The 26,906-nt window shown below is 48.8% G+C and overlaps 9 protein-coding genes across 9 annotated transcripts; 3 read left to right on the top strand and 6 right to left on the bottom strand.

The window, feature by feature from the left end:
- Positions 1 to 31: 31 nt before the first annotated feature.
- On the bottom strand, positions 32 to 923 carry N7471_001304 (LOG family protein; the record flags this gene model as incomplete). Its single annotated transcript, XM_057274025.1, has 2 exons — positions 32 to 728; positions 883 to 923. The coding sequence occupies 2 exons, from the start codon at positions 921 to 923 to the stop codon at positions 32 to 34; spliced, it is 738 nt and encodes a 245-aa protein (XP_057142204.1).
- A 1,147-nt stretch (positions 924 to 2,070) lies between these two features.
- Positions 2,071 to 2,475, bottom strand: N7471_001303 (uncharacterized protein; the record flags this gene model as incomplete). The annotated part of the gene is made up of 1 exon (XM_057274024.1): positions 2,071 to 2,475. The coding sequence occupies one exon, from the start codon at positions 2,473 to 2,475 to the stop codon at positions 2,071 to 2,073; it is 405 nt and encodes a 134-aa protein (XP_057142203.1).
- A 1,565-nt stretch (positions 2,476 to 4,040) lies between these two features.
- Positions 4,041 to 5,088, top strand: N7471_001302 (Helicase C-terminal; the record flags this gene model as incomplete). Its single annotated transcript, XM_057274023.1, has 5 exons — positions 4,041 to 4,077; positions 4,129 to 4,133; positions 4,365 to 4,495; positions 4,551 to 4,870; positions 4,967 to 5,088. 5 exons carry the CDS (start codon positions 4,041 to 4,043, stop codon positions 5,086 to 5,088), a joined length of 615 nt encoding a protein of 204 aa, XP_057142202.1.
- A 430-nt stretch (positions 5,089 to 5,518) lies between these two features.
- med6 (mediator complex subunit MED6) lies at positions 5,519 to 6,657 on the bottom strand (the record flags this gene model as incomplete). Its single annotated transcript, XM_057274022.1, has 3 exons — positions 5,519 to 6,082; positions 6,150 to 6,511; positions 6,567 to 6,657. The coding sequence occupies 3 exons, from the start codon at positions 6,655 to 6,657 to the stop codon at positions 5,519 to 5,521; spliced, it is 1,017 nt and encodes a 338-aa protein (XP_057142201.1).
- A 422-nt stretch (positions 6,658 to 7,079) lies between these two features.
- Positions 7,080 to 9,497, bottom strand: pabA (aminodeoxychorismate synthase pabA; the record flags this gene model as incomplete). The annotated part of the gene is made up of 1 exon (XM_057274021.1): positions 7,080 to 9,497. One exon carries the CDS (start codon positions 9,495 to 9,497, stop codon positions 7,080 to 7,082), a length of 2,418 nt encoding a protein of 805 aa, XP_057142200.1.
- Positions 9,498 to 10,442: 945 nt separating this feature from the next.
- On the bottom strand, positions 10,443 to 15,747 carry N7471_001299 (histidine kinase-like ATPase domain-containing protein; the record flags this gene model as incomplete). The annotated part of the gene is made up of 3 exons (XM_057274020.1): positions 10,443 to 11,759; positions 11,783 to 15,557; positions 15,620 to 15,747. The coding sequence occupies 3 exons, from the start codon at positions 15,745 to 15,747 to the stop codon at positions 10,443 to 10,445; spliced, it is 5,220 nt and encodes a 1,739-aa protein (XP_057142199.1).
- A 465-nt stretch (positions 15,748 to 16,212) lies between these two features.
- Positions 16,213 to 20,834, top strand: N7471_001298 (TRAPPII-specific subunit TRS120; the record flags this gene model as incomplete). The annotated part of the gene is made up of 3 exons (XM_057274019.1): positions 16,213 to 16,455; positions 16,527 to 17,497; positions 17,568 to 20,834. The coding sequence occupies exons 1-3, from the start codon at positions 16,290 to 16,292 to the stop codon at positions 20,832 to 20,834; spliced, it is 4,404 nt and encodes a 1,467-aa protein (XP_057142198.1). The 5' UTR covers positions 16,213 to 16,289.
- A 623-nt stretch (positions 20,835 to 21,457) lies between these two features.
- N7471_001297 (uncharacterized protein) lies at positions 21,458 to 22,275 on the bottom strand (the record flags this gene model as incomplete). Its single annotated transcript, XM_057274018.1, has 3 exons — positions 21,458 to 21,812; positions 21,885 to 22,225; positions 22,249 to 22,275. The coding sequence occupies 3 exons, from the start codon at positions 22,273 to 22,275 to the stop codon at positions 21,458 to 21,460; spliced, it is 723 nt and encodes a 240-aa protein (XP_057142197.1).
- A 1,889-nt stretch (positions 22,276 to 24,164) lies between these two features.
- On the top strand, positions 24,165 to 26,252 carry N7471_001296 (uncharacterized protein; the record flags this gene model as incomplete). Its single annotated transcript, XM_057274017.1, has 1 exon — positions 24,165 to 26,252. The coding sequence occupies one exon, from the start codon at positions 24,165 to 24,167 to the stop codon at positions 26,250 to 26,252; it is 2,088 nt and encodes a 695-aa protein (XP_057142196.1).
- Between the last annotated feature and the right edge of the window lie 654 nt (positions 26,253 to 26,906).

Below are 26,906 nucleotides of genomic sequence, written 5' to 3'. Positions count from 1 at the left end.
CCCATTTGTTTGATGATCAAACAACGCAGCTTCACTCCTCTCCCCAGTTCAACTGCATCCGCCCATTACTGACCTGATAGGCCCGCAACTTCGGCCAGACCTCAGAAACATCCTTAGCCTCCGCAAGAATCTCCCCATTACTAGCACTGATATACCCCTCCTTGACAGCATTGCGCACCCAAGCCAACAATCCATCCCAGTACCCATTGATATTCAACAACACAACAGCAACCTTATGAATCCCCAACTGATTCCACGTCGTCATCTCCATAACCTCCTCAATAGTTCCAAACCCACCAGCCAGCGAAACAAACCCAGACCCAGGCCCACCCTCAAGGACCTTCTCCGCCATCAGACGCTTGCGCGTATGCATATCAGCGACAATGGTTGTAACGCCGTACTCCGACTCGGGGATTCCATTGGCACTAATAGCATCAACAGAGCTAACAACCCGCTCGGCGGCTTTTCCGGCTACTTTGGCACTGGCATCACCCACCGGGGTGTGCTCGCGCATTCCGTTGACTGTTGCGACCTTGACTAGTGCGCGTGGGATGATGCCGTGCACGGCTTTCGGGCCGGAAAGAGAGACCAGTGCGCGTGCTACTTCGCCCATCAGGCCCGTTGTGCCGCCGCCGTAGACAAGTTGCACGTTGTGCTTGTGGAATTCTTCGGCCAGGGCTCGGGCTGCTTCCATGTGGACTGGGCTGTTGCCTGGGACGGAGCCGCAGCTGGGGACCCGAGGGGGAGATTGTTAGTTCAATGGTTCAAGGAAGGAGGTGGTAGGTGGAATATATAGACTCTGGGCATATACACGCCACATCAATAGACGATATGGTGTGGTTGTGACCTTGAAAGTGGTGGTGAGGGAGGGGTATGACTCACAATACACAGACGACGGCGGGTTTGGTCTCCGAGTCTGCCATGTTGGTATGTAATTTAGGGTTGAGTGTATGAACAGATAAGAAGTCTTGAAAGGATCTTGATCAGAGGAGAATGAAGAAAGGGGGCTTGACGCAGGAGGGAACGTGGGACCGAACAGGTAAACCCCCCACTCCGATAAGAGATAGCGGAGTATAACGTCAGGGCTGTGAGGGCCGACTCCAACTTTCCTCTCCGAAGTACTTTTTCGTCACGTAGCTAAGATTTTACAAATAAATACCTCAATCAGCTAATTTAAATTAGAACAACTCGAGAATTCGGACTGATTAGGGCTTGTGTACAGCAGCTTTTCGTGGTGTAGACAACAATCGGGCTTTTTGCAGGAAAACCAAGCATTCACTGTTACATAGTATGTGATCATAGCTTATTTTGAGTACTATTTCCTACACAAACTTTTGTACAGATTTATACTGTTAGGTTGTCCCTAAAAGGCCAAATTTATGTAGATTCCGACTACACTCGACTTAATTTGAAGAGATACCCGGAGAAAATATATGAGGCACCGCTTCAATATTGTATTGTATGAAAAGCTAATATATCCTTCAACCTTGACGTATCAATTAAGTAGTGACGAGTAATGACGAACCGACAACAGCTCTATGTAGGTACAAAGTACAAACTTGAAGCTTACCATCTTAGTAGCTTTTTCGCAGACCATCGAACTGGCTGATATTGCCATATTTTCACTTTGTTCTTCAAATATTTGTCGGAAGGATGCCATTTTGCTCTTCTATAGAAAAATGTGACATAAGAAATCCAAAAAAAAGAAACCCCAATACCATTGATCATCTATATCATGACCGTGTACTTGAATTTGGAGGCGTCTGAGAAATCAGACACAAGAAGAGAAAATTCAGATGAAGTACCTTAATCTTCACGCAGAAGACAATAAAAAGACTACCTGAGGAGACTACCAAAAAATACATCTAAAAAGATATATAAAAAGACTACAATTTAATTCTTAAGCTACACTACACCACAAAAGTCTGCCAACGCGTTTCTTGCGATTGGAAAGTAAATGAAACCAGGCCAACTAGGGCTAAAAAAAAGATTGATATTGTAGTAGGAACACATCTTGTAGCCAAAACAAAAGTAACAGAATAAAAAAGAACTTGACTTTCCTTTTCATGCCTAATCATCGATAGGCGGCATAAGAATATTTTCTAAAGTCATAAGCCCCCACGGATACAACCATGTCGACTTCAAGTTTCCAAGATCCGCAATAGTCTGCGCAAACGAACTTTCTAAACTTTGAGGACGCTCGGGAGAATGTAATGAAGGGTATGCACTAAAAGGAGGGAACCGTTGTAGCCATTGAGTCGCCATTTTGAAGGGCGTATCCAAGCCCAGTATCGTTCGGGAGTTGGGGTCGAGTCTCTCTTTGTATGACCATAACACTCGCAATGATAGATACTCTTCCTTCCTGATGTTGGAGCCCGAGTCCCACTGATTTTGTTCGTTGGGGTGGTCGTCTTTACCAGAAACAGTGACTTCCTGGCGCGGAACTTCCGTTCCTTCAGGGAGTTGCGTCACCATCATGCTAGTGCCACAGCTCCTATAGACAGTGGCGGGCAGGAGTTTAAACCTGTTTCTGTCAAATTGTTGCGGAGTCGATCCTCGACCAGCACGACCCAACATACCTCGTACTTTCCTTCCCGGCGAACGCGACTGTCTGCCCCGTGCTGCAGCAAGACACGAACAACGCGCGTGTGACCCAGATAGGATGCCAGATATAATGGAGAGGGGAAACGGGATGGGTTGTTTTCTGAGATATCGGCTGATGTCTTGTTCTCTAGAAGAACACCGACAAGGCGAGGCATGTCCAGCCAGGTGGCTTTCCATAAAATGGCCGGCATCCAAGAAAGATGGTCATCTGTTTCGGTTGTGTCGGAATCTCTAAAGATACTTTGCTGGCTGGCTTTAGATATAACATTGTGGACATGGTCCAAAGCAGCTTTCTCATCACCGGCCTGTAAGGAATGTTCGTTACATGGGTGGAAAGACTGGAATGCGCTCAAAGCAAGAAAGAAGAGGTTATTGAGTTAAATGGTTTGGTTGACTTCATTTGGCATAGCTTTGAACAAAGGCTGTCCAGTATGTATGTATTGAGCATCATGCATCATGCATGGAAACCTCTAGAAGTGTTTTCCCTTATCGATGGATTTATTGTTGTCTCCTAGGGTCTATATATAGCTAGTCACTTGCGGTTATTTCTCTTTCTTGCTAACTTCTCACGATATGTTGATTATTTAAATTTCTATTATCTCGAAGTACTGCCAAAAGTCATTTATTACCCTTATATATATTTGTCTCAGGCTATAGGGTCCTCTCACCTCTATAGATAGCTCCTCTTCTCTCCATACATCTACAGAGTTTCTTCCAGAATCTTCTTGTTCCCAACCTCTGTCTTTCAATGTGCAATTGATGGATCCCCACATCGATTGGTGAAGAGTGAGAACATGAAGCTGTCCGGGTGCAGAATATGGGTGGTATGGACACCAGAAAGGTGAATATGGATGCCTGATCAGTGATCTCTCTTTTATTTCGCAAACAATAACTGACAACTATGCAATGTGTGACAGGTATTTGAACATGCCTTCTTCTTCGCAGCTTCCTGACTGGCCCGGTGGACCGATGCTGAGTCCCCCATCCCCTGGGTTTGCTGCGTCTGCGAACGCTATGGCTCCTTCTGTCTCTCATCCTTCGGGTATGTGTCTATTTCGACACAGTTTCAGAACCTGATGATTCGGACATGGAAATTGTAGGAAGAAAAAAGCTTGTCTTCCTAGCTCCAACCTCTTGGAGCTCTTAACCATGAGCACTGTTCCTTAAGGTCCACTCATGGAAGGCATTCATATTAGCCAGTATCTTCACACGGGATATCTTGATGTCGGTGCCCATTCTCCTCTCTTGATATTATCAAATGGGGCTCTATCGCAATACGGAGCCCACAAAGACGGTGATCAAATAGTAGAGTGGAGTCAGTTTGTTCACAAGGCCCTAATACGCCCTTTCTTGATTTCGATACTCCTCTTTCTATCTTTTGCTATGGCTACCTCTCCCTTCTTTCATTTCCACTCTTCTCTATGTCGAATACCTCCATGTGTTCCGCTAAGTGGCGAAGAAGCCGAGGATCTGGTTGGTTATTTGCCCAAAATCATCTCTGGTTATCTCTAACCATGATCACAGAGAAGGTACGCTTGCAGCTATACCCAACGAGGCACAAAGAAACCCAGAGCGAGTTGGGTTGTTTGCGGCGACTAGTGGGCCAAGGAAGAGACAAACTTCGCATCTCCTGACAATAACGACTGTTCTGATTACACTACAAATTATACTTACACCGGCACAATTATCAAACCGACGGAACTGCTCCGATGAAGGAAGAAATGCAACTGTTTTTGCAAGATGTTGGCTAGCTAAACCAGCCCGAGAACTCGGCTGTGATATCACCGGAGACCACGAGGCCTAGAGCCGATGAAGCCGAGGTTTCTCACCCTTCTCCATGTCTTCTAGCCCTAAGGGTGATAATTCCTCTTGTGAAGTGGTGTCTCGAGCCGTGAGTACTCATAGGTTCTTGGCAGGTTATTCTGATACTAACTGGTGGTTCCAAGGTTATGCAACCTCTTGATTAAAAAGCGACATGGCCATCATCAAAAGGTTTTGATCGTGGACTCAGTCCCAATCAATGCTTGGTATATCGAGAAGGTCCTTCGGGCTGCTCTTTTTGATGCACAAACATTACATTCATCACTTGACCAACACGAGCGGGATCAGTTGGTCAAGAAATTCAATGATCCAGGTGATTTGAAAGTGCTGATTACCACATATGATGTTGGCTCAGACTCAATTTGCACAAAGCTTGCAACTGTGTTATTCTCACTTTGCCAGGTAGGAGCTGGAGCCAAGAAGCTCAGCAGGACGCGCGCTTCGAGTATGTCAAATGTCCTTTTTATCCCCTCCATGACCCTCGATCCTCCTACGGAATCTTCCAAATCCAGATTAATATTGCGGGTTGACTAATTTATAGATAATGGTTGTCAAATCAATCGTTCTCTCTCACCACACACATTCCCTGGAAGTGTGCTGATGTGCCAACAGTTGGACCCTGGTTCACACTGTTATCCCATTGCGGCCTATAACGATCCATAGCGATTCGTGTCTGATGAAGATGTTTGACATGATCCTGTGCTTGTAAAAAGGATATCGAGATGATGAATGTACTTCTTATGTGAAGGCATTTTCCAAAAAAAAGGCCGAAGCAAATTACGGCAGTGTAATAGGCATATCTTTATAACATCAGGATGTGGTGGGTGCTCTCATGTAAATGTCGAGAATCAATGAGAATCACCCCCTCCCCACATAGAGTTGCAAAAAGAAAAATATGAGCTACAGTGTTTACATACCTAGGTAGTCTCAGAAATATTGAGTCAGAACTCAGCAATCAGGCCAAGACGTACATGCCAAACTCAGCCGATAGCCAGCTCCTAGATACCAACAGAGTAGTCCCCGTAAACGCTATGCCCAATCCCCCAAACGCCCAGAGATGCAACCAAAAAAAAAAGGGTATCAAGAAAGCAACTCAGCTAACGATCCGGCTTTTCTTCCTCTTCCCCTTATCACCAGCAGAGCTAGGCGGCGAACTCTTCTCAGAAGCCTTACCGGGCGTCTCGACGCGGACCTGCGGTGTCGACGCCCTGACAGGCAAGGCAGCAGGCGTACCAGTCGTCGCCGCATTAGCAGCGATTTTTGGCGCACCCTTAATAGCTGAGCCGGTAGTCTCGGCGCCAGTCCGGGATAGGATGAACGAGCCTGGTTCGCCGACGAGGGGACTCTCGTCCATGAATTCGTTGCCGTAGCGCGTGAGCAGGCTGAATGATTCGGCTAGACTGCGCGTATCTTGATATTTGGAGCTTGTAGTTGAGCCGCCCAGGCTTGATTTACTGGTTGATTGTGAGGATTCGGTCGTTGGGAAGGATACGTCTGGCATGGGTGTTGCTTCTTTGCTCTGGGAGGCTTGGCTGGTTCCGGGGGTTTCTTTGCTGCGAACTCCCGGTGGCAAGTAGGTGTGTCCGTGGGAGGCGGTGAATGTTGGTAATGTCGCGGCAGATTTCATGAGTTGGGTTAGGGATGTGACGGCTGATAGCTGTGGGGGGAGGATTCATTAGAATGATTGTCTCGGAGTGGTTGATGAGTTCCGAGATAATACATACAATTCGATTGCCTACGACACTCGCCACTGAAGGAGCCATGTAGATGCAGTCGCCGACTATGAAGTACGTAGATATCACGGTCACCTCGTCGTCCATGCCGCTCCTCTTCCGCCGGTTCTGCTTGCGGATCACCCAGATGTTGGATGGCTCGTGCGCGAAGCGGTTGTCTGTCTGCGCCGCTGCTTGGAGGGGGTCATATGACACAATAAACTCCAGACCCTGCATTGTTTTCAGTCGGGCTTCGAATGCTTCGCGCGTCTCGACGAAATGCCGGAAGGCATCGTTGTAGTTGGCTTGGATGGCTAGCGAGGCGTTGTTGGAGGTCGAATCAAAGAAGGGGGATTCGGCAAAGTAAAACAAAACTAATTGACCAGATAATCAATCTCACGTCCAGGCGTGGCAAGGTGTGCAACTCACTGTTGTTGGAATGAAGGAAACCCCCCATCATCTGGACGTGCGGGGGAGACCGCCAGAGGATCTCCTCCATTGAGGCATCTTGGCTCGCCATTTGCGACTCTGGAATGATAGACCGAGTCGACTCCGGTCTATCGAAGCTCGTGACAAGCTTTTATTTTTGAAAATTGCGAAAGAGGTTTGAAGGAAAGACGCAGCTCGGAAGTTGAAGCTGCGGAGAAAATGATGTTTGCTTTGTTTGCATCTTGACAATAAACGATGACGACGGGGAAGAAATAGTTGAGAGAGTGGAATATTTTCATTTCTAGTTTCTATAGTTGTTGAATGGGGTTTATAGACAAAATGAAAGGTAATTGTACAAAGGCAAAAGGCAAACCAAAACGCCGGCGCTGAATGTTGAATCGAATCTCTATCCCAACGCATGGATCCAGATGTTGAAAGCAAGGAAAAGCATCGATCATGAGGCCATCACGCATAACTGTCATAGTGGCCAATGATCAAAACTGTACCGAGTAGTTAAGAGGTCGGAGCTGATTTCTCGCCTGCATCAAGTGGCGTGAAAACGTTGCAAACTACACGCAGTTTGGTCAACATCTCATCCCATTCGCCCTCCGCTGTGCTGAGTGTGGTGATGGCACCCCCGGCGCCGATTCGCCAGGTCTGCTGCTTATTCTCGGTGTAATCTCGACCACCATAACAAGCGAATGCCGAACGAATCAGAACCGAGAAGCTTCCACCTCCGCCAAGGTCCAAGAAACCCATCACACCGGAGTAAATGCTACGCTTGCGATTCTCAATCGTGCGAAGATGCATGCAAGAGCGTTCCTTGGGCGCACCAGTCATGGAACCCGGTGGGAGGCACCGCTGGAGGGTGGTCAGGCCGTGAACAGACATGTTGGGGGTATTCAGCTGAGACATATGTCGCACAGCAAAACCAGGGTGGTTGGGGCGGATCTTGCCCTTGATGTGAGTGATCATCGAGTAGACTCGGCCATAATCTGCGACTTCGAGCAGCTTCTCGACATGGACGCCACCTGATCCACAGATGCCGTACAGATCATGCCGGATCAAATCCGCGATCATCAGGTTTTCCGCCATCTCTTTCGTGGAGCCGAGGATCTCACATGCCTTCTCCATGGTCATGCCTGGTGATTTTCGGACTGTCCCTTTCATTGGCTTCATCTCCAATGTCGATTCACGGTCCCAATTGAGAAAACACTCTGGGCTGCTGCTGGCGATCTTTGTATCTCCCAAATCTGCGAAAGCGCTGAATGCAGCAGGGTTGTATGATTTTAGTCGCTTGTACAGCTTCCAGGGGAATGTCACGCGATCCGACTCCGTTTCTGGAACTGGTAGGGTAATTGACGTCTCAGAGGTTAGGCATAGTTCATAAGATTCACCGGCTTCCAGCTCTGCTTTGCATGACTCGATTTTCCGTTTGTACTCCATTTCCTCAGGGAACTTAATTTTGCTTTCCCGGAGAATTGAATCCAAGCCCCGATCCGCAGATGTATCATTGCCACCGTCCGAGAAGTTTTGCAGCTGCTGCAGTGTCTCGTCAAGCCAACCCGCATCAGCATCGCGAGTGGATTGAATAACAACGGCGCCAGTAGTATTGTCAACCACGATACTTCTTTCACACCACAAAAAGCTGACATCGGGTGGATCCGCAAAGGAAGAATCAGATGAAGATTTCCCAGTGCTGGAGGGCTTTGGTGACTCGGAAGCTTGCGCGTGGCTTGGGTGGGGAAGACAAGTGAGACCCAGTTCGAAGGAGAGATAACCCAAGAAGCCACCCCAAAATGGCACCTGAGAGTTCCCTGAATCAACTTTCTTCATTTCCATCAAATACCGCAAGGCATCCCACAATTGAATAACGGTAAGATAACTCTCAACCTCTTTGCAGTCGCCATACAGCTGGAGCAATCGAAGTTTATGGGTCTCAACATTGTATTCGAACCGCCATGAGCCAGGGCTCGGCACCGAAGCGATGCTGTATTGGCCATTGGATTGGAAAAGGACTGATGGTGAACCTGCTTTGTTGAACAATTCACTTATAGCCTCTGCGGTCAAGTCGGGCCGGTCAAGGGACCGGAAAGCCGAAATTTTCGAAGTTGACTTGCTCCAGTTGAGCATTTCATAAGCAGCATCAGAGAATGGACTGGGGGCTGTCAGGGGGCTGATGACTGTGCTGGGAAGGGAACAATATCCCCCGCGTCCAACAATCTTATTGTATCCAAGAGCCATCTTCCACCAATTTCGGAGCAGTGCCTTGCAGGCATTGATTTCTGATTTGCAGGACTCCGGGTGGAACTGAACACCCCAGAATGGCTTCTTAAGATGGCGAACTGCCATTGGTATCTGTACTTTCGGGCGGTCCTTCAGAGACAACCAAGCCAAATATTCCAAATCGGTCGATGTTGAAGAAGCCGAGTTGGCATAGAGCGAGTGGTAAAGCGTCACCTCTACCTCCGGTATCTGTTCAAAGATATCCTTCGCTGACGTGGAAATTTTGTGGATCTGGCCATGAATCGGGTACGGGAGTCGCTCGATAGGAACGCCGTGATGAAGGCAAAGGCTTTGAAAACCCAGACAGATACCAAGAACGGGAAGGAGCTCTGAGTCGTGAAGGTTCCAGATGTCTCTCATGATACCGACATCAGTAGGGACGTTGGGATCTCCTGGTCCTGGTCCAAGAACGACAGCCTCGTAGTGCTGGAGAAACTCGTTCATATTGGAATCGGGCCATTTTGAGTCGATGGTCATTACTGTGACTTTGACCCCCAGAGTCTCCTCCAGCATGGCAACAACATTGTAAGAGAATGAGTCATAGGCATCGACATAAAGGACGCTCTTAGTCGAGGAGCTGGGATCAAGTTGTGGCACTGTCTTTTCATTGTTTGGGGCATCCCAATCACCTAGCATTGGTGCCATGCTGACGTTTGAATTTGATGGCGGGATGTACCGGAGAATTCCGACGGTCCTGGAACAAGCCTTGTGATCAAATGAAATCCAAGAGATCAAAGCTCATATGCATAGTAGATCTTCAATTCTTAGCCTTGAATTAGCCGCTCGGAACGAGTTCGCCGCTTATCTGACGGACGAGATCGGAGAGTGGCAATATGTTCAGAATATGCCCCAATGAAGAAAATAAAAAAAGACCTTCAAAAGTATATCTTTCAAATGATGATTTTGAACCTGCAACCAGGGATGTAAGTGAGCTAACAATGCATTGTCGTTGACGCAAAGGAGAAAAAAAAAAAATTAAGGTTGGAGATAAATTGAAAGGTCAAAAGCGGGTATCGACGGAAGTTTCACCGATGTGGCAATGGAGGGCAATGGATTTTGATATTGGAACTTTTTATGAGAACAAGATCTAGATTATTTAACTTGAAGCTCTTGAATACTAAAATGTCGGTGAGAAGAATAATGTAATATATCATATATCATATAGTACTTTTTATAGGTCCCTTAATGACAGAAGATGTATATATAGCCCCGAAGTTAGACCTATAGATAAACATTATTACTGGGTCGTCTCATCCTACCTGTATACACACCATCGCATAACGCTAGCCAGAAAGAGCTAGTAAACGTCAGACGATAGAGAATGAGGAATAAATGACCAAAGAGTGCATGATACCTGTCAAGTTGCGGCCCTACCCGTAGCAATATAACCACATGGCACGCACTAGTCAACCGTATTTTGTAGACGAGTATGAAAATCCTACAACATATATTTCTTTTTACTGAAATTTCTTTTTACAGGACATATCATTGAACGGACTCAAAGAAAAGAACCGAAATTGCTAGCAAGGCTAATGTAATGCACTGTACATCCGAACAGAGAGACTAGAGGGTATTCAACATGGCAAAACATCAAGACTGTCCAGGTTGAGGAACTGGAGCTGGGACCTGCAGCGAAGCGAGTTTGACAACAACCTTAGGGAAATACTGCGCCACAAAGCCCTCCGTGTAGTAACTGTGCGCAGAGCTGTGATCTCCGACCAAGTTGTGCGCCAGCTCATGGCACAAAATCACCCACCAATAAACAATAGCATCAGCGCGATTTGGGCTCGCGCTCTTGAGCAGCTCCTGCTCCTGCAAAGACTGGAAGTAAAAGTAGTTGCAGAAAATACTGCCCGCGCGGTTGAATGCGATCGTCTTGCCGCCCGGGTCATAGAAGATGGTCAGGCTATCAGCTCGCATCGAGAAGATCGTGCCACAATCAAGGAGAATAGAAGCAAAGAGGTTAAACCCAACGCGGTTTTTCGAGAGGAAGGCGGATCGTTCAGTGACTGCCTTCGTGAAGAGGACGTTCACGCCACTGCTAGGCAGCGTCGCGACGAATTCCAGGTCGTGGCTGGGGCGCTCGTCACAGTAGGACTTGCTTTCTTGGATTTCGTTTGTCTCTGGCCGACTGTACACGTCGGAAGATCCGTGAGGTCGGCACGCTTGGACAGCGGAAAGAAGCTCAGAGTTCAATCGGTGAGGTGAATTGGCATTTACAGATTGCTCTGGGCGCTTTTGTTGACTTTGGGGGTCATTGGGGGAGTAAGGCGGTGGCGGAGGTGTGGAAGACTCGGGAAGAAGAGACCGGGATTGTTCTTCAGTGCCGGAGTTTGAGCTAGACTTTTTACCATTTAAGCCAAACCGTTTCGACAGGTTGACAAACATGCTTCCACTGGGTCGCACCGGTGGTTTCTGTGGAGGAACGGCAGGTGCTTCTTCCGACAAGCTCTTGTTACTTTCCGGCGACTCCGGGAAAACGCCAGGCATCGCATTCTGCGCCTGTGCTTCGGCCCTCTCTTCGTCGGCCCGCTGAGAGTCACGCTGGGCTTGACCCGCCGCCCAGGCAGCTTCTCTCTCCTGCAAGACACGCCTCTCCTCCTCGACCTGTTTTTGGCGCTTATCTTCCGCGATCCGAGCTTCTTGGGCTTTTTGTCTTAGAATACGTTCCACGTTGTAACCTCGAGCCCGGAGTTCTAAGAGATCGGTCTTCAACAGCATTTCCAATGTGAGGGTCGAGTGCAGCTTCGGTCGCTTCAAAATCAACTGCACCAAGGACTGGCTGATCTCATACAGGTCGTATCGATCCGGACAGATGCACATGCTCACGCCCGAGGCCAGCTGTGCGACAATCGCATTTTTTTCTGCGTTTGCGACACCCGTCGTCCCTTCAGCGATCTCGTAAGACTGATCGACGTCACAACATGGACTTTGAAGGATTGCTCCAGCCATCGGGCTCCATGCAGAATATAGTCTGCGGGCTGATCATGCAAGAAAAGCCGCGCACGTTCTAGGATCAATTTCTCCAGTTTGTATGCAGCGGTTTGATCAGAGGTGATATTGCCAATTCGTGATTGCTCTTCAACGAGTCCACTTAAGGGTATAGCCCCAAGAGCAGCGTAGAAGTCCTCCAGTGCCTCTTCTTGTGGGGCAGCAAAGATGTGTTCTTTGAAGAGGTTGAAACTTTGGAAATCATCAACCACGACAATGTCCTTGGCAGAGGCGAGGCTCCATTCTTTGATGTCCATATCATCCTCCTCGTCGTGGAATTCTTTCACAGACGACTTTTCTTTGCCACCAGGACGTGACGTAGTGGGCGGGATATCTCGACTGGCGAGAAGGAATTTTGCTCTCCGCATCTCAGCGAAAAGATCCTTATCCTTCTTCAGCACCGGGAGCACCTCCGCGAGAGTCCTGAGAAGCATGAGGTATTTCTCGGAACTTTGGAATGCAGCAGATATGCGTGCGGGCTCGTGGACCAGAATGCGTGCAATCTCGATCTTAGTTGGTTCTCGTTTTGAGCCGATGGCCATGAGGAAGAGATTCGCCTCCTGTCCAAAATCGACAAAGTCAAATATGTCCTTGTAGTCCTCCCCATCTCCAAGATAGCACAGCCTAGGGGCCACAAACCGGTGTCTGGCTTTCTTCTCTGATTGATCGCGGATGGGGATTGGGATGATAGGAGCTTGGCTAATGCGGTTTATATCTTGCTGTCTTAAATCGGCCACCCTGCCTGCCAGGTATTTAAACACAATCCGCGCATCTCTCTGGGTGTTTGGGGGCTGCGTTGCGAGTATTTGAAGACAGTCCGTCATGGGAGGATGAGGCTTGACTCCCAGTCTGGAGGCATGGCGGTGGAGATTGTTTCTGAGAAGTTTGAAACCAAACAAGGCAGCACCTTCATCGGTAAAGCACTTCTTCGGAACGCTTAAGCTATCAGATCCTTCAATGGGGAGGAATGGCACTGTCACCGCACTGATCTCAAACGAAGCATACTCATTTGTGTAATACTCGCCGAGGAAATATGACAGAGCCTTGCTTGCTCGACTATCTTTCTCTGTGCTCCCGGCTGACATGAGCATAACGAGTTCAGAAGCTGGTGGGTAACTCTTGAGCCCCATCATCGTAAGGAATTTACCCTCATTGCTGTTGCTGCTATAAATTCCCGGCCATTCAATAATCGGTAAGCCGAGAGCTCGGAGCGCATCCTTAGGCTCATAAAGCTCGGAAATCTTGTGACGTGTGCCCTCGGTGCCGCTCCCACTTTCGGCAGTACAGATGCTCGTCCCCTTTAGTCTCTGGATGTCGCTCGCAGGGATGTCCTCTCGTACAGAGGCGAGGTATCGGATGAGATCAACGTGGCTCCATTTCCTGGACGCCGGACCTTTCACATCACTAGAGATTGGGGTGTTGATCAGACGATCAAAGATCACACCAAGCTCCACGGTTTTGCGAACTCCAAGTTGGACCAAGATTTTCTCTTTGACGCCATTCAGGCCATGAACCACAGGGAGGTCGTCAAAGAGACGCACAGAAGCAAAATATGTCTGCCCAGGTTGCTTCATTCCAAGTTTCGTGGGGATCACAGTCTGGGGTTGAAGCTTTGCGACAACACTTTGCTTTGAAGTTTGACTCAGAGTCTCCCACTGCTTTGACAAAACAGGCAATACCTGGCCCGCAAAGGTTGCCGACTGCGTGATATCTTGATCTATTGAGAAAATATTGCGATCTCCGCAATTATTGACAATCCAGCCAAGCCAAGGAACGATTTGCAGCTCGACCCAGCCAAGTGCTTCCAGTTCATACTTGTCTAAAGACTTGGTGAACCTGAAAGGTACCACGCTAGGTGGTACGGGCAGGTCCGCTGGAATGCGCTGAGGGTTCAAAAAACAGGTGATGTCCGCAAAGATGATCAAACGAGTTGGAACCCCTTCTTTGTCATCATCATTAGCCACTGCTACGCGTAGTAGACTCTGGACTGAAGACCTATCAAGTTGGCCAGCGACTGTTTTACGGCCAAGCCATGAAATGAATTCCAAAATTTGGTTAGATCGCAAAGTATTAGACTCTAATTCACGTTTGATGTCTGATACCGTTACTTCCGTGACCAACCCGAAATCTGTCAGCCGTTTGACAAAATCTTTAGCGCCCTGCACAAAGTCTTCAGGCAATGCAGGAATTGTATCCATGAAGCTGAGATCTTTGGGTGCGATGCGCGTTTGATGACTGGGGATGACACCGCAGGTGGAAAGGACCTCAATAGATGCATTTTTGTTGCACATCCAGAATGCATCTTCGATTGTCTGTCCCAGAACAGAAGATGGGGTAGATTCACGGAATGCAAATTGATTTGCAGTATGAATAGCCTCTGGTAGTACATCCACAATGTCTTCTTTCCGAATCTTAGACGAGCGTGATGGTCCAACTCTGGATGCGAGTTTCGATTTTATGGTAGCCATCTCGGCAGACCACGCAATTCGACAAACAATACCAACTGCACGCAACATCTCGAGATTCCATTTGCTGATGTACCGAGTGTTTAAATCTATGCTCTCTCGCTCCACAGTAGGAATGACTGATGGAGCAGAGACATGGGCATTCAAGCCAGTCGTCTGCTGTGTAGGGAACCCAATAAAGACTCTTCCACCTTTCGAAGGTAAGATCGATGAAAGAACTTCTGACTGCGATGAGGACGCTCCAGTCGCCATGTTGGCATCGTAAGAAGGTGTCAGAATTGCGAGGGTTGCTCTCTTGGGTGGAGGCTTCCGTGTGGCCCGTTCCAATTCTTTGCTCAGATCTCTACTAATAGATGGCTGGAGCGATGCGGTGTTGATATGCAAAAAGACCGACGCTGAAAGCATAGTATTCATGTTGCCCGAGTCTTCCCGGCGTTCGGGTTCCGGGTTCTGGGCATTGGATTGTTTCTCGGGTGTACCTTGCGTGAACTTAGAGAAGAAACTCCTCAGCGAACTGGTTGTATCTCGAAGATTATCAAGGCGGAACAAGCTTGCATTGGGATTCCATTCCACAATTCGCATCCATGAAGCGTCTACCTGGGCAATTTCCCGAGTGACATTGACAATTTTCATCAAACCTTCTGCAGTTTTGGTGTCAATGTCTCTCGGAATCGGGACATCGACACTGGGAGCCGTCTTTTTTGATAGCCTTAGAAGGTTCCAATCATCCAACCAAAGTTCAATCTCTTGTAATGAGACAAACGTCAAACTGCTCGACAGAAATTGACAGAGCTGCAGCAACGATGGTACTGGGGAGGAATCATTGCGGTAGTCCAAGACAAAAGTGGTGTCTTGACTTGCGGCTTCGCCGAGGTCCAGTCGGCGGGTAAACAACGCATTCCCCTTCCAGTAGAAGGCCATAGCTTGGCTACCAGAAGACACAAAAGGCTCCTCGCAATCATCGAAAACACTATAAAATCCCACTCCAAATGCGCCGATCTTGGTTTCATCTGGATTTCCGTCTGCGATCCGCTTCAATCTTGCCCAATCCTTTTCACTGAATGGAGCGCCGTTGTTGGAGATCAGAACACGTCGAAGGGTGTGGTTGGTGATGGTATGTTTCAGATGTGCGGTGGGATCATTCGATGAAGGTGACGGTATTGTGGTCGATGGAAGGGTCTCAAACTTGATCGTTACCTTCGTTGCAGAGGCATCGGCGGCATTTTGAATCATTTCTCGGAGGACCGTCCTGTTCACAACATAAGTAGGTTAATATTTGAATCTCAAGATATAAGAGCACCCAGTCCTTACCATTTTCCGGAATATCGAGCAAGCACTTTCGAAATCAATCCTCTTGTATCGACAGTCACAGCTTCCTCATCGGCACCAGACCCCATGGTCCGCGCCTTCAACGCGTTGAAATCCACATTCATAGCCATCTTGCCGTGGATGTATTCTTTTATCTAGTTATGCCCAGGCCTTTTATCTGGTTATGTTCAGGCCTTTTATCTGGATCAGGTAGAAAAGTTCATATACGCGTCCGTATGAAAGCAGATGAGTATTGACAAATAATATCGAAGGTCGTCTAGGCTGCCGTGGAGGTTGTGGACTCGGGCGCACTGTTCGCATAGATCGTGAGGGGCGCGATCGAGGCCGAGAAAGCAAAATGATAGAACGCTGAGCAGCAGAGTTTAGAATTCGGCAAAGACAAAGAAACAACAAAACAAAGGAAGATTAATGGGTGGAAAGAGGGCAAATATTTGGAGACCGCGGAGTTTACGTCGGGCTTATCTTATCAGCTATATAATTGCCACCACTCTCCGCCTTCGTCCCATCTCCATGTGTACACATTCATAGGAGACCCCGGACCCGCTTCTCGTTCAGTCCCTCGCATTCTCCCCTATCGCATGCCGCCCGGAAGCTTGCATAGGTAATTGTGTGGATGTGGGCTTAATACCATCAATCGCTCTCAACTGACAGGATGGGTGTTGACCCTCTGTCCCCAATTGCGCCCGTGCGCCTCAGGGCGCTCCTCCTTCCCATCGGCAAGATCAAGCGTTCGCGCTTTTTGAGCTTCGCTGCTCGACTACAAGCTGAAAATGTAGTTCGACTAGGGGATATTAGTCCCGATGCGCGGCCAAACAGAAGTATGACCTACTCATGATCGCGAGAAGCTTGTGGATATTGCTACCATATATTCTAACCCGCTGTTGTTTAGATATGTTCTCACCGCTGGCATTTCCTACCGGATTGATTCTTTATGACCTTTCCTTCTCGGTCCCCCCAACTTCGCATCTTGAACTATTTCCTTTTGAACTATACAGAGAACCATTGGTGATCATTGCGGTCGCAGATGGGTCCGAACTGCCCGAGAGCACTGGCGACGAGCAGAAGCACCCCACTCCGGAGGGACTAGATCAATTATTGGAAGAGCTCGAAGGGGTGAAGGAGAGGAACCCACGGGCTTTGGTAAACCAACTCTTGGTCTTTGATCATCATGGCTTGGATAAGATCGCGAATGGACCGGATAATGTCCTTTGGGTTCCTCCGCCCCAGGTCTCCAAGGCCACGACAATGAAGACAGTTCTATGCGATATTACGTCTGTTTTACTCTCCGAATTGGATGGATTTGCAAAGACTATTCAAAGCATACCGTCAATCGAGTCACCTAAAGCATCTTCATGGGGCCCGCACCGGAACCCAGAACTACGGCCGCGGCCAGTAGACCGACTTTTGAATCGTATGACTCTGCCTGCACAGCTACCATCGAGTCCACACGGCACACATGATGGTACTCCATTGAGCTCCAATGCCAGCTCCCCAGCTCCTAGCGACCATGAGACTCCTACAACTTTCGATGAGATCACTCGGGCAATTCACCTATCCAGTCGTACAAACTCGGGCAGCAGAACACCTTCAGTAGCATCGCCGAAGGAGCATAGCCGCGACCGGATGTCTGTCAGTGGTATGAGTGCTACTGACAGAACTAAGAACCGGATCAAGGGTCGTGCCGGGGTTATCATTGGAACTCTTTTCCTGCAGGCGGGAAGGTGGCCCGATGCCCTCAAGGAACTGACCGAAGCAGTTAATAATGCCCGAGCAAGCAGCGACTATATCTGGCACGCAAAAGCGCTCGAAACGATTCTTCTTTGTCTCCTGATGTTTGGCTGGGCAGGCATGGACTTCCAGGTATGTGAATGGCTAACAACGCCATCGAATACCCTGGGTACTTGTGCCAGATCGCTTACTTGCTTACTAGATTCCATCAGTTCTGTACCCTGCTGCAGACAAATCTTCCAAACCTTCCCGCGACTCAACGACCCCTAGTAGCGCCGGGAACAGGATCATCTCTCTACACAACCTGGCCAATCTCCTTCCAGATCTCTCAAACAACATCTTAAATCTTTATACCCGCGCCGCCAATATCACAGATGAACCTCTTCCGCAGCTGGTGTTCTCGGAGACGGTGATTCGATTGGCGCGGCTGATGGTGTCAGCTCGCGTTCGTGATGGAGCTTTGGATGACAATGCTTTGAAGCACATCGTGATGAATGAACACTTGGTTCCATTGCTCCAGCTAGAGCTTCCTCGGGGGACTGTTTTGCTCCGAAAGTCCGAGATTGCCAACTTCTTATACCGGGCTTTGCCGCTTGCTCCTGGTGCGGACCTACCTGCGACTGACGCTGTTCCCATCATCGTTGGTGTTGTTGCTGTCCTTAATATTCTTGAGCTGCCTCGCAAGAAAGCATTCATTCTGCGTGAGCTTCTTTCAGTAATGGTACCAAGTCTAGTGCAAGCACGCAAAATTGGTGCCGCGGAGGTAGGCATTCATCCCGCCGCCGGGTTGGCATCTCTCAGCGACACTGCATTTGACGTCAACGCCTTGGACACAGGTCCCGGGAATATGGAATCAAGTGTGCGTCTCCTTCTTGCGACCATTGGAGAAATCTACGGTGTTCAACCTTCATCGTTCTACGAATGGGAGAAGAGAAAAAGCCAATCATCTCGAGTGAGCGGGCTTCATGAAGGCGCTGAATATGATTCGGTTGCTAGTATTGCCGAGCGGGCATTCCGACATGTAGTTCTTGATCGTTACGGTGATCTGAACTTGAAAATTGATGTCTTGAAAGCCTGCATCAACTGCTGCGAAGCCCTTCCGGATTTCAATGGAGTTCTCCGTTTCACAGTTGAGCTTTTGCAGACCATTCGAGGAGATATGATGCTGGGTGAAGCATACAGATCCCCGCCGTACCTACCACAAGACGAACAAGTCCGTCTTTTGAACAACATTAAGCGCACCGTGGGCGCAGGGACCAGACTAGGTATTTCTGATATGGTGGCAGAGTACTGGGATGACTTCTTAGTACGTGATATCCAGTTATTGTCATTGCCAGATCCTAAAAGACCTGTTCGGCGGTCCAAAACAGAACTGGATGCAGTTACCACCAGTTCGGACAAAGCGAAAAAGGACCCGTTCTTGTACAACCCCTTCGCCAAGCCTACCAGCAAGGCATTGGAAATGCTCACTGTCGCTGATGAACCTGCGCCGTTCCAAGTAACTCTGCAAAACCCATACGAATTTGAGATTGAGATTGAACATCTGCGCTTAGAGAGCAGTGGTGTGTCGTTTGATGCAGTGGCAGAGAATTTTGTCATCGCTCCCCTCTCTGTGCAGGATATCACTGTTCTTGGTGTCGCTTATGGGGAAGGCAGCCTTCAGATCACGGGATGTATCGTGAAAGTGCGACACTGTCGAACGCGAAGATTCCCCATCTTCAAGTCATTCTGGAAACCTGAGCCTGAGGTCAAGTTTAAGCGAACAGGTCTGGGGGCAAAGAAGCCTCTTACAGAGCGCCCGGTTTCCTGGAGCTCAACGACCTCAAAGGATGGCAAGGTTGATGTCAAGAAAGGTCCTGAAACATCAACATGTGAAGTCAAGGTCATCGCCAAACAACCGTCACTTGTCATCGAATCCATGTCTCTATCGCAGTCGGCCATGATGGTCCTTGAGGGTGAAGTCAAAACCTTCACCATTACACTTCAAAACGCCTCTTCGTGCCCCGTGGACTTTGTCCTATTCACTTTCCAAGATTCAACCACCAAACAGCTACAGTCTGCACTGAGCAACAGGGATCTATTGCCAGTCGAGATCTACGAGCTGGAACTCAAATTAGCAAGCAAGCCCGCTTTGCGTTGGCGCCGGCAGGGCGAGGACCCTAGTGATTGTTCGATTGCAGCAGGCCAGAAGGCAACTTTTACTGTCGACGTTCTCGGAAAGCCTGGTTTGCAGGACACAACAGTCCAGATCGACTATTCCTGCGTTGGGGCAGCTCCGGGTGAATTACCTGATATATTCTATACCAGACAACTATTTGTGCCGTTGACGGTCACGGTTAATGCGAGCGTGGAGGTCGCCCGCTGTGACATTCTTCCATTTAGCGGTGACTTCGCCTGGAAGAACCATATTGAACCACCCGTCGACTCTATACAAAAGCCAGATGCGTTGCTCTCCACCTCTGACAACGACCCCTTTTCAGAAGTCCTCGGGCGTCTCGGCAACGGGGCTTACGGACCTGATCACTGCATCGTATTACTTGACCTGCGCAACGCCTGGCCGAGTCCTCTGTCAGTGTGGTTGCGCGTAAGTGAGCAAACAATGGCAACTCTCCCACTGAATGCGACAACCAAAGATGATCCTGAGGGCAAGTACTCTGTCGACGGAGAGCTCCAACCCGGGCAGGTTTGTCGATTTGTTCTAGTTCTGCCTCGTGTCTACTTAGACAACCCCCATGCCTCTATCCCCGTCGTCAACACCGGCACCCGGAGACAATTCGTCGTCAGCGCCAACAAACTATCATTCGAAGCCGAGGCGGCCTCGCGCGAAGCCTTCTGGTTCCGGGAAGAGCTCCTCAAGAGAGTCCTCGGAGGCTGGAAGGAACCCGCCACAGGCCGTGAGGGATCCATTGATCTCCGAAATGTCCGACTGAACAACCGTATGGTCGAAGCCATGCGCCTCGAAGACGTCGAAATGAAATTCTCTCTGACCTCGCCATCATCTTCACCCGAGACTTCCGACGCAGTGGAACAAACGGGTCGCTCACGCTTCCGCGTCAAGACAGACGACCTCCTCACCTTAAATGTCACCGTTCACAACCGCTCCTCCCGCCCCATCCACCCCCTCCTCCGTCTCCAACCCAGCCTCCGCCACCAAGCAAACAACATCGCCCTAGATCTAACCCGTCGTCTCGTGTGGACTGGGATGCTGCAACAAGCACTCCCTATCCTGGCAAGTGGTGAGTCCACCCATGCCTCCATCGGCGTCACGGTCCTCTGCCGCGGCGAATACGAGTTCGGCGCAAGCGTCGAGGAAGCCCGACTTTTACGTCCGTCTTTCGATGGTGATGGTGATTCCGCTGCTCGCTACAACGACGATGGTATCATGGATACCTTTGGTGCGGATGTCGTGCGGCGCCGACGCATTTGGCATGCGAAGGAGCTATGCATCATAAATGCAAGTGACGTATGATCTTGGTGCTTGATTGTTCTGGTCTGGTTCTCGTGTTATTTGAACATGAGTTTAGACATCATAGATCTTGTATAGCTTCTGTTTTTTTCCCTTCTTTTAGCATAATTCGATGATGACCATGTAGCATACATACCCCAACACCCTTCTGTGCAAAGCTCTGTCTAGATGATTCAAACGTGACCTATTTCTCTGATGAATTGTAAATATATTTCATGTGAAAGGATCAATTGATGAGGTCCATCCAAGGTTCTGATGAGATCGGCTCTGATTGGACTAACCTCGGAATGGGTTCGGGTAACCTTGGAAGTATTACCCGAAGGTGGGTCTACCGACTACGTTTCTTTGTTTGATCTAGACGATTCTCTGTCCATCAGGTCTTAGAGCTCAAGCGGGGTCCATGATCAGGAGAATTTCCTAGGTAACAACCAAGAAATGTATATAGCGAGCGATGATATACTAAGCGAGCAGCGGAAGCAGAGGAAACTGACGGACTAAAGGGAGACAAGGGAGAGAATAGTATTGGGAAAGTAGACGAAGCTCCAATCTATGATATCCACTGGTGAATTTCCTGTAACTAGCTTTCATAGCAATTCATAGCAAATAGAGACAACGCCCTCTCAAGCTTACTGGACCAACTCAAAGTTCTGTCCAACTGAGACCTTGCTAATACGCTTGTCCGATGAACTAGGAGCCAGGAATCCACCCCTAAGATCCGAGAAGTGGAAAGTATCCGGCTTGGTGCCTACATGCAAGACGCCATCGTCACCGGCCGAAACGGCATTTCCGTTTTCATTGGAACCCTTGGTCAAAACGGAGATGTTGATTGGGTCTGAGTCGATCATGACCTTGCCCTCGTCGCCAGACTTAGCGATGCTGATCTTAAAGGGAGTTCCACGACCTTCGAATAGCTGGATGGTGTTGTCACGCTCGGAGTGGTACCAGAACAGACGGGGGTCTGCGCTGGAACGGATGTAGAAACTGCGTTAAGGTTAGAACGTGTAATCGTTTAAAGAGCAAGTACTCCCGAGGTCAGGATTAAGATTTACTCACACATTGCCGCTGCGCTGGTCGGTTGCGCGCTGCTGGGAGTCGATCATGTTCCACTGACGGCCACCCCAGTCAGCCTGGAGCATGGGCACGACCAGACTGGCGAGGCTTTCGGCGGGTCCGCCTTTCTGGATGGTGTAGTACACATCGAGTTCTGAGCGCGCGTACGTATACCACTCGGGTGTGATTCGCTTGACGCTTTTATATTTCTTTGAGTCGTCGGTAAGACGCCACCATTCATCCAGGACCTCCAGCGAGGGGGCAACCAGCAAAACACGCCAGTGGTCGAATCTATCGGTCTGAACAGGTCCATCATTGTCAGTATCTTGATGTTGAGGCGTTTTCTAGTAAAAGTAATGAAACGTACGGAGATAATCTGTGCGTGAAAAACCATTCTGGACGAGTTGATTGATTGAGAGTGATTGATTGGGAGTGATTGATTGGGAGTGATTGATTGGGAGTGATTGATTGGGAGTGATTGATTGGGAGTGATTGATTGGGAGTGATTGATTGGGAGTGATTGATTGGGAGTGATTGATTGGGAGTGATTGATTGGGAGTGATTGATTGGGAGTGATTGATTGGGAGTGATTGATTGGGAGTGATTGATTGGGAGTGATTGATTGGGAGTGATTGATTGGGAGTGATTGATTGGGAGTGATTGAGTTGATAATGATTCGATTTTGGCGGGTTGACGAGTGTCCTTATATGACTTTGGACAGAAACTTGGCAGAGACCCTCATTATTCATCTACTAAGAAGACATCACTCTACATCCACGAGGGCTTAGCTGAAGATGCCTCGATTCCAGAATTCTGTGTCCTCAATCCTCAGCTACTGCAGGGTTATGACGTAGCGATGTTGATCTCATGAGGCCAAAGCTGATTATTTTCTAAGGGAGCTGAAACAGAAGCAATGTTGCTGATCTCAATTCCCTTACGGAGTAGTGTGATGAGTGTGATGAGGTATTTTTGCTATTTGGTAGATATACAAAGTAATAATAGAGTTAGCATAAAGTAATTATCGTCAAGATATTGTTCCCCATAGGATTTCATATTCCAGCTCGACTAACCGTATTGAAGGAAGGTCGGACAATTACTCCATACAGTTAAGAGTCTAGTACTAGGGGTCATCCACACTAACTCTATAGAGCTACCGAGATACCTACCGAGATACCTACCGAGAACGTGGCTAAACTGCATTGGTAAATTCAGACTTACCGTGCCCTCATTTTACTTCCAAGGTTACTAGCTTCCTACCTGTGTTGTAGGTATGTTGTAGGTAATGTTTACACGTCAGCAATCGAACTCGATGCAAGAGAGTGGGTCTGTGGAGTTCTTCGGCCGCCACATTTCAACTGCACCTTTGAATCACATATCACACTGCATCGAATGGAAACCCTAAGTCAGATTTAAGTCGCCGATCACCAATGATAATGCCTGCTTAACACTGCAATAGGCAATGATATGGACCTTGCGGGAAGCCTCCCTTCCGAACCACTATGGCCACCTCTTCCCCGCAACCTTACCCACAGGCCCGAAGGCAACACGAACCACTAGATCTGCAGAATAATCCGGTTTCGCACCTTGTACAAAGTACTGTGCAATGTTCCACCGTATATGTTCGGAATAACTCTGTTTTCACACTACGTATTCGCGACATTGCAGTCTGGTTCTCTGAGATATTATCAACACTTTTGATCCCCTATCAATTAATAAACACCGTTCTGGAATGGGGAGTGCTATATGGAGTACATATGGGCTCAGTTCGCTGAAGATGAAGACGGGATTCATTAGACCGAGACCCGGTCAGGCAGCTCAGCTGAACTAGAGATGAAGCCTACGAAGGGTGTGGGGATTTTGTCTTAGACCGTACTAGATACATAGATTAGGGCATGTCAATCTCGCAAAAGTGGAACGTCATGTTGGTCGAGTAATATCCGCTATTCTTGTTAGTGTTGATCCCATCCCGTATTGCTGGAGAGCTGAAATCTTGGAACCAATGTCTTCTTAGGGTTGTCTGGATGGACAAGGGGGAACTTTTCGGAAGAACCGCCGCTAATTCATGCAAAATTAAGTTTGATAAGCCATCAATGAAATTGCCCGATTTTTACGCCACTAACTTGAGAAGAAGGCGATCATCAGTTGGTGGCAGCCATATGACGCAGCAGTAGGATTCTCAGCTAGCCACCGGAACCTGTAGGCTTGGTGAGGATATTCAGTAAAGATATATAAACGGATATTCCACTCGCTGAACTCACTTGGCTTTGCCATACGACAACGAAGATGTTCCTCCTTCCTCTGGGTGCTCTTACCTTGGCGGCATTCACGCTCGCCCAGGATGCTGTCAATCCACTCTCCTACCAATCCAACAAAACCTCGTCGAGAATCACTTTGAACGACATTACCCCTCAGACAGATGAAAGCACCGGTCTGATAAAGTGCTGTCCTATCGGAACCCTCTTCGACGGAAAAAACTGCGTCTTCCCTAATCAGGGCGCATGTCCTCCAGGGTTTTCATTGCAGGACGGTGTTTGCATCTTCGAGAAGCCCATTGATTGTCCTCCGGGTTCGGAGTTGTTCGATGGATCCTGCGTCGACAACACAGGTGCGCTCTGCCCGTCCCCTTCTCAGTGGGACGCTGCAACCAGCACTTGCATTCACAAACAAGAGCCTACTTGTGATGAAGGATGGTTTAATGGCGTCAACTGCGTTACTCAACAAGACCCTCAATGTCCTACGGGGTATTCGTTCAGTGGAAGTGTCTGCAGCTCCCAAAGCCAGCTTCAGTGTCCGGCGAATACTTACTTCGAAAATGCTTCCCAGCTGTGCGTCCACAAGCAGGAGCCAACGTGCGAGAAGGGAATATTCAAAAATGGGGTATGCGTCACCAGCGAGAAGCCTGAGTGCCCATCAAACTTTATCTTCCAGGACAACTCCTGCGTGAGCACCATCAAGCCCGACTGTGGTCCAAATGCAAACTTTGACGGCAAGGTCTGTCGGTTAACGATCTCTCCGCAATGCACGACGGGCGTCTATAAAGATGGCTTCTGTATCTCGACTTCAAAGCCGTTTTGTTCAATGGGTTACAATGTTGAGGGCGACTTGTGCGTCAATGAAAAGCCTGCAGCCTGTGAGGCCGGCTACAACCTTGCGACCGACAACGTGAGTGGTAATCTGGCCTGCTGTCCGTTTGACTCGACGCTCTCCGGTGGCCTCTGCAAGTCTACGCCCAACACAAACGGCGCATGCCCCTCCGGGGCCCAACTCCAAGGTAACGAGTGTGTTTTTACCCCGGACCACACCCCCCAATGTGATCCCGATGATATCTTCGACGGAAAGCGCTGCTTCTTTGACCTGAAGCCAAAGTGTGACCAGGGTGTCTTGACCTCCGGCCACTGCGTGTTGGAAATCAAGCCTATCTGCCAGGGTGGAATTTACGATGGCAAAGGTGGCTGCATTTTGAATGAGGCTCCCAAATGCCCTGAGACTACAGTGCTCAGCGGCTCTGTTTGTGTCCTCCAGGGCCAGCTCATTTGTCCTGAAAACTCCGTTCTTCAGGATGGCTTCTGTGTCATCAACTCCAACCCATTCTGTCCATTTGATACAAAATTCAACGGTCGACTCTGTGTCACTGGCCGTCCTGGTTGCCCTGAAGGCTCAACGCTAAGCGGAGACCTTTGCGTGCTCAAGGAAACTCCACGTTGCCAAAAGGGAACATTCAACGGGAAAGACTGCGTACTCGAAACCCCCCCTCTTTGTCCGAAGGGATATGTTCAACAAGGCAACAGATGCCTCGGCAACGATGGGCTAAGATGCCCCCCCAACACAATCTGGGACGGATCCCGGTGCAAGATCGAACGCCAGCCCGAATGTCTACCCCCATACACCCGCCAGGGAAACAAATGTCTTCTCTTTAGGGCGGTCCAGTGTCCACCAGGAATGGTCTTTGATGGAACCAACTGTGTCAATTTCGAAACTATCAGGTGCCCGGCCCCAGGCGTCTGGGACGGAAAGATCTGCCTCACAAATCACAGCCCCAAGTGTCCGGATTACACGGTCCTTGTCGGTGACAAGTGTGTCTCCAAGACAGCACCAGAATGCCCATCTGGTACCAAGTGGAACGGTCAGATTTGCATCGCCATCGACCCCCCGAGATGCCCGTTGGGCATGCGTTTGGAGAACGGAAAGTGCACGTCGGCCTCACAGCCAGGTTGCCCGCCGCCGTTTGCCTACCATGATGGAGGCTGTGTTTATGTCAACCACAAGATCTGCCCGCAGGGGTCAACTTGGGATGGAGCTAATTGCATTTTGACGATTGTCCCTACCTGCTATGATCTCACCATATGCCCTCCTAACGCTGTACTGCGCTAATAGATATGTGGGTAAATCAACGAACGGGTGAAAATTCAAGCTGAGTCCATCAGTCAAATTGTGCATACACTATGAAGTTGATGGGAGTGCGATGTTCAGGATAGGGATGAAAAATGAGGTTCTTCAAATCAATTATGTGGTGGTGCGGCCTTAGGCCGTCAGTATTGTTGCCTCAGACATCCATTCCCTCCATGTATAGATAGTCGGGAAGCTTGCTTCCCATTGGAATCAACTCTCACCCTCTCTTTCTGAACCCTCTACTACATAGTGGTCTCAACAAATTACATGTCTAAACCACCCCGAGTCATGTACTCTATTGTACATCAAAGGAAGTTCTATCAGCTCCACTGCGGCACAGTGCACGGACAAGTAGTCTACGGGGGTGGGATAGTGGAGTATAACCTCAGCCAATAGAAATTAGAGAACATGCCTGGGGTCGACAAATGCCCACCTCGGGAGGTGCCGTATGATTATCTTGCTGAAAAGGGTAAAAGGCCATCTCCAAGGATATTGCTACTAGTAGTAGATATGTCTCTGTGTTCACGGAATACCCCCTAGGTCGATATGTTGCCTTAGAATTGGTCATATAGCTAGCATATAGATGATATGGGAATCATCCCAGGTTCAAATGTTTCTAGATAACTCTGGGATTTA

The sequence above is a fragment of the Penicillium samsonianum genome (assembly GCF_028829775.1).
Source record: "Penicillium samsonianum strain IBT 33392 chromosome Unknown utg000001l_segment0_segment0, whole genome shotgun sequence".
NCBI lineage: Eukaryota > Fungi > Ascomycota > Eurotiomycetes > Eurotiales > Aspergillaceae > Penicillium > Penicillium samsonianum.
This window is presented reverse-complemented; position numbering and strand designations above follow the sequence as displayed.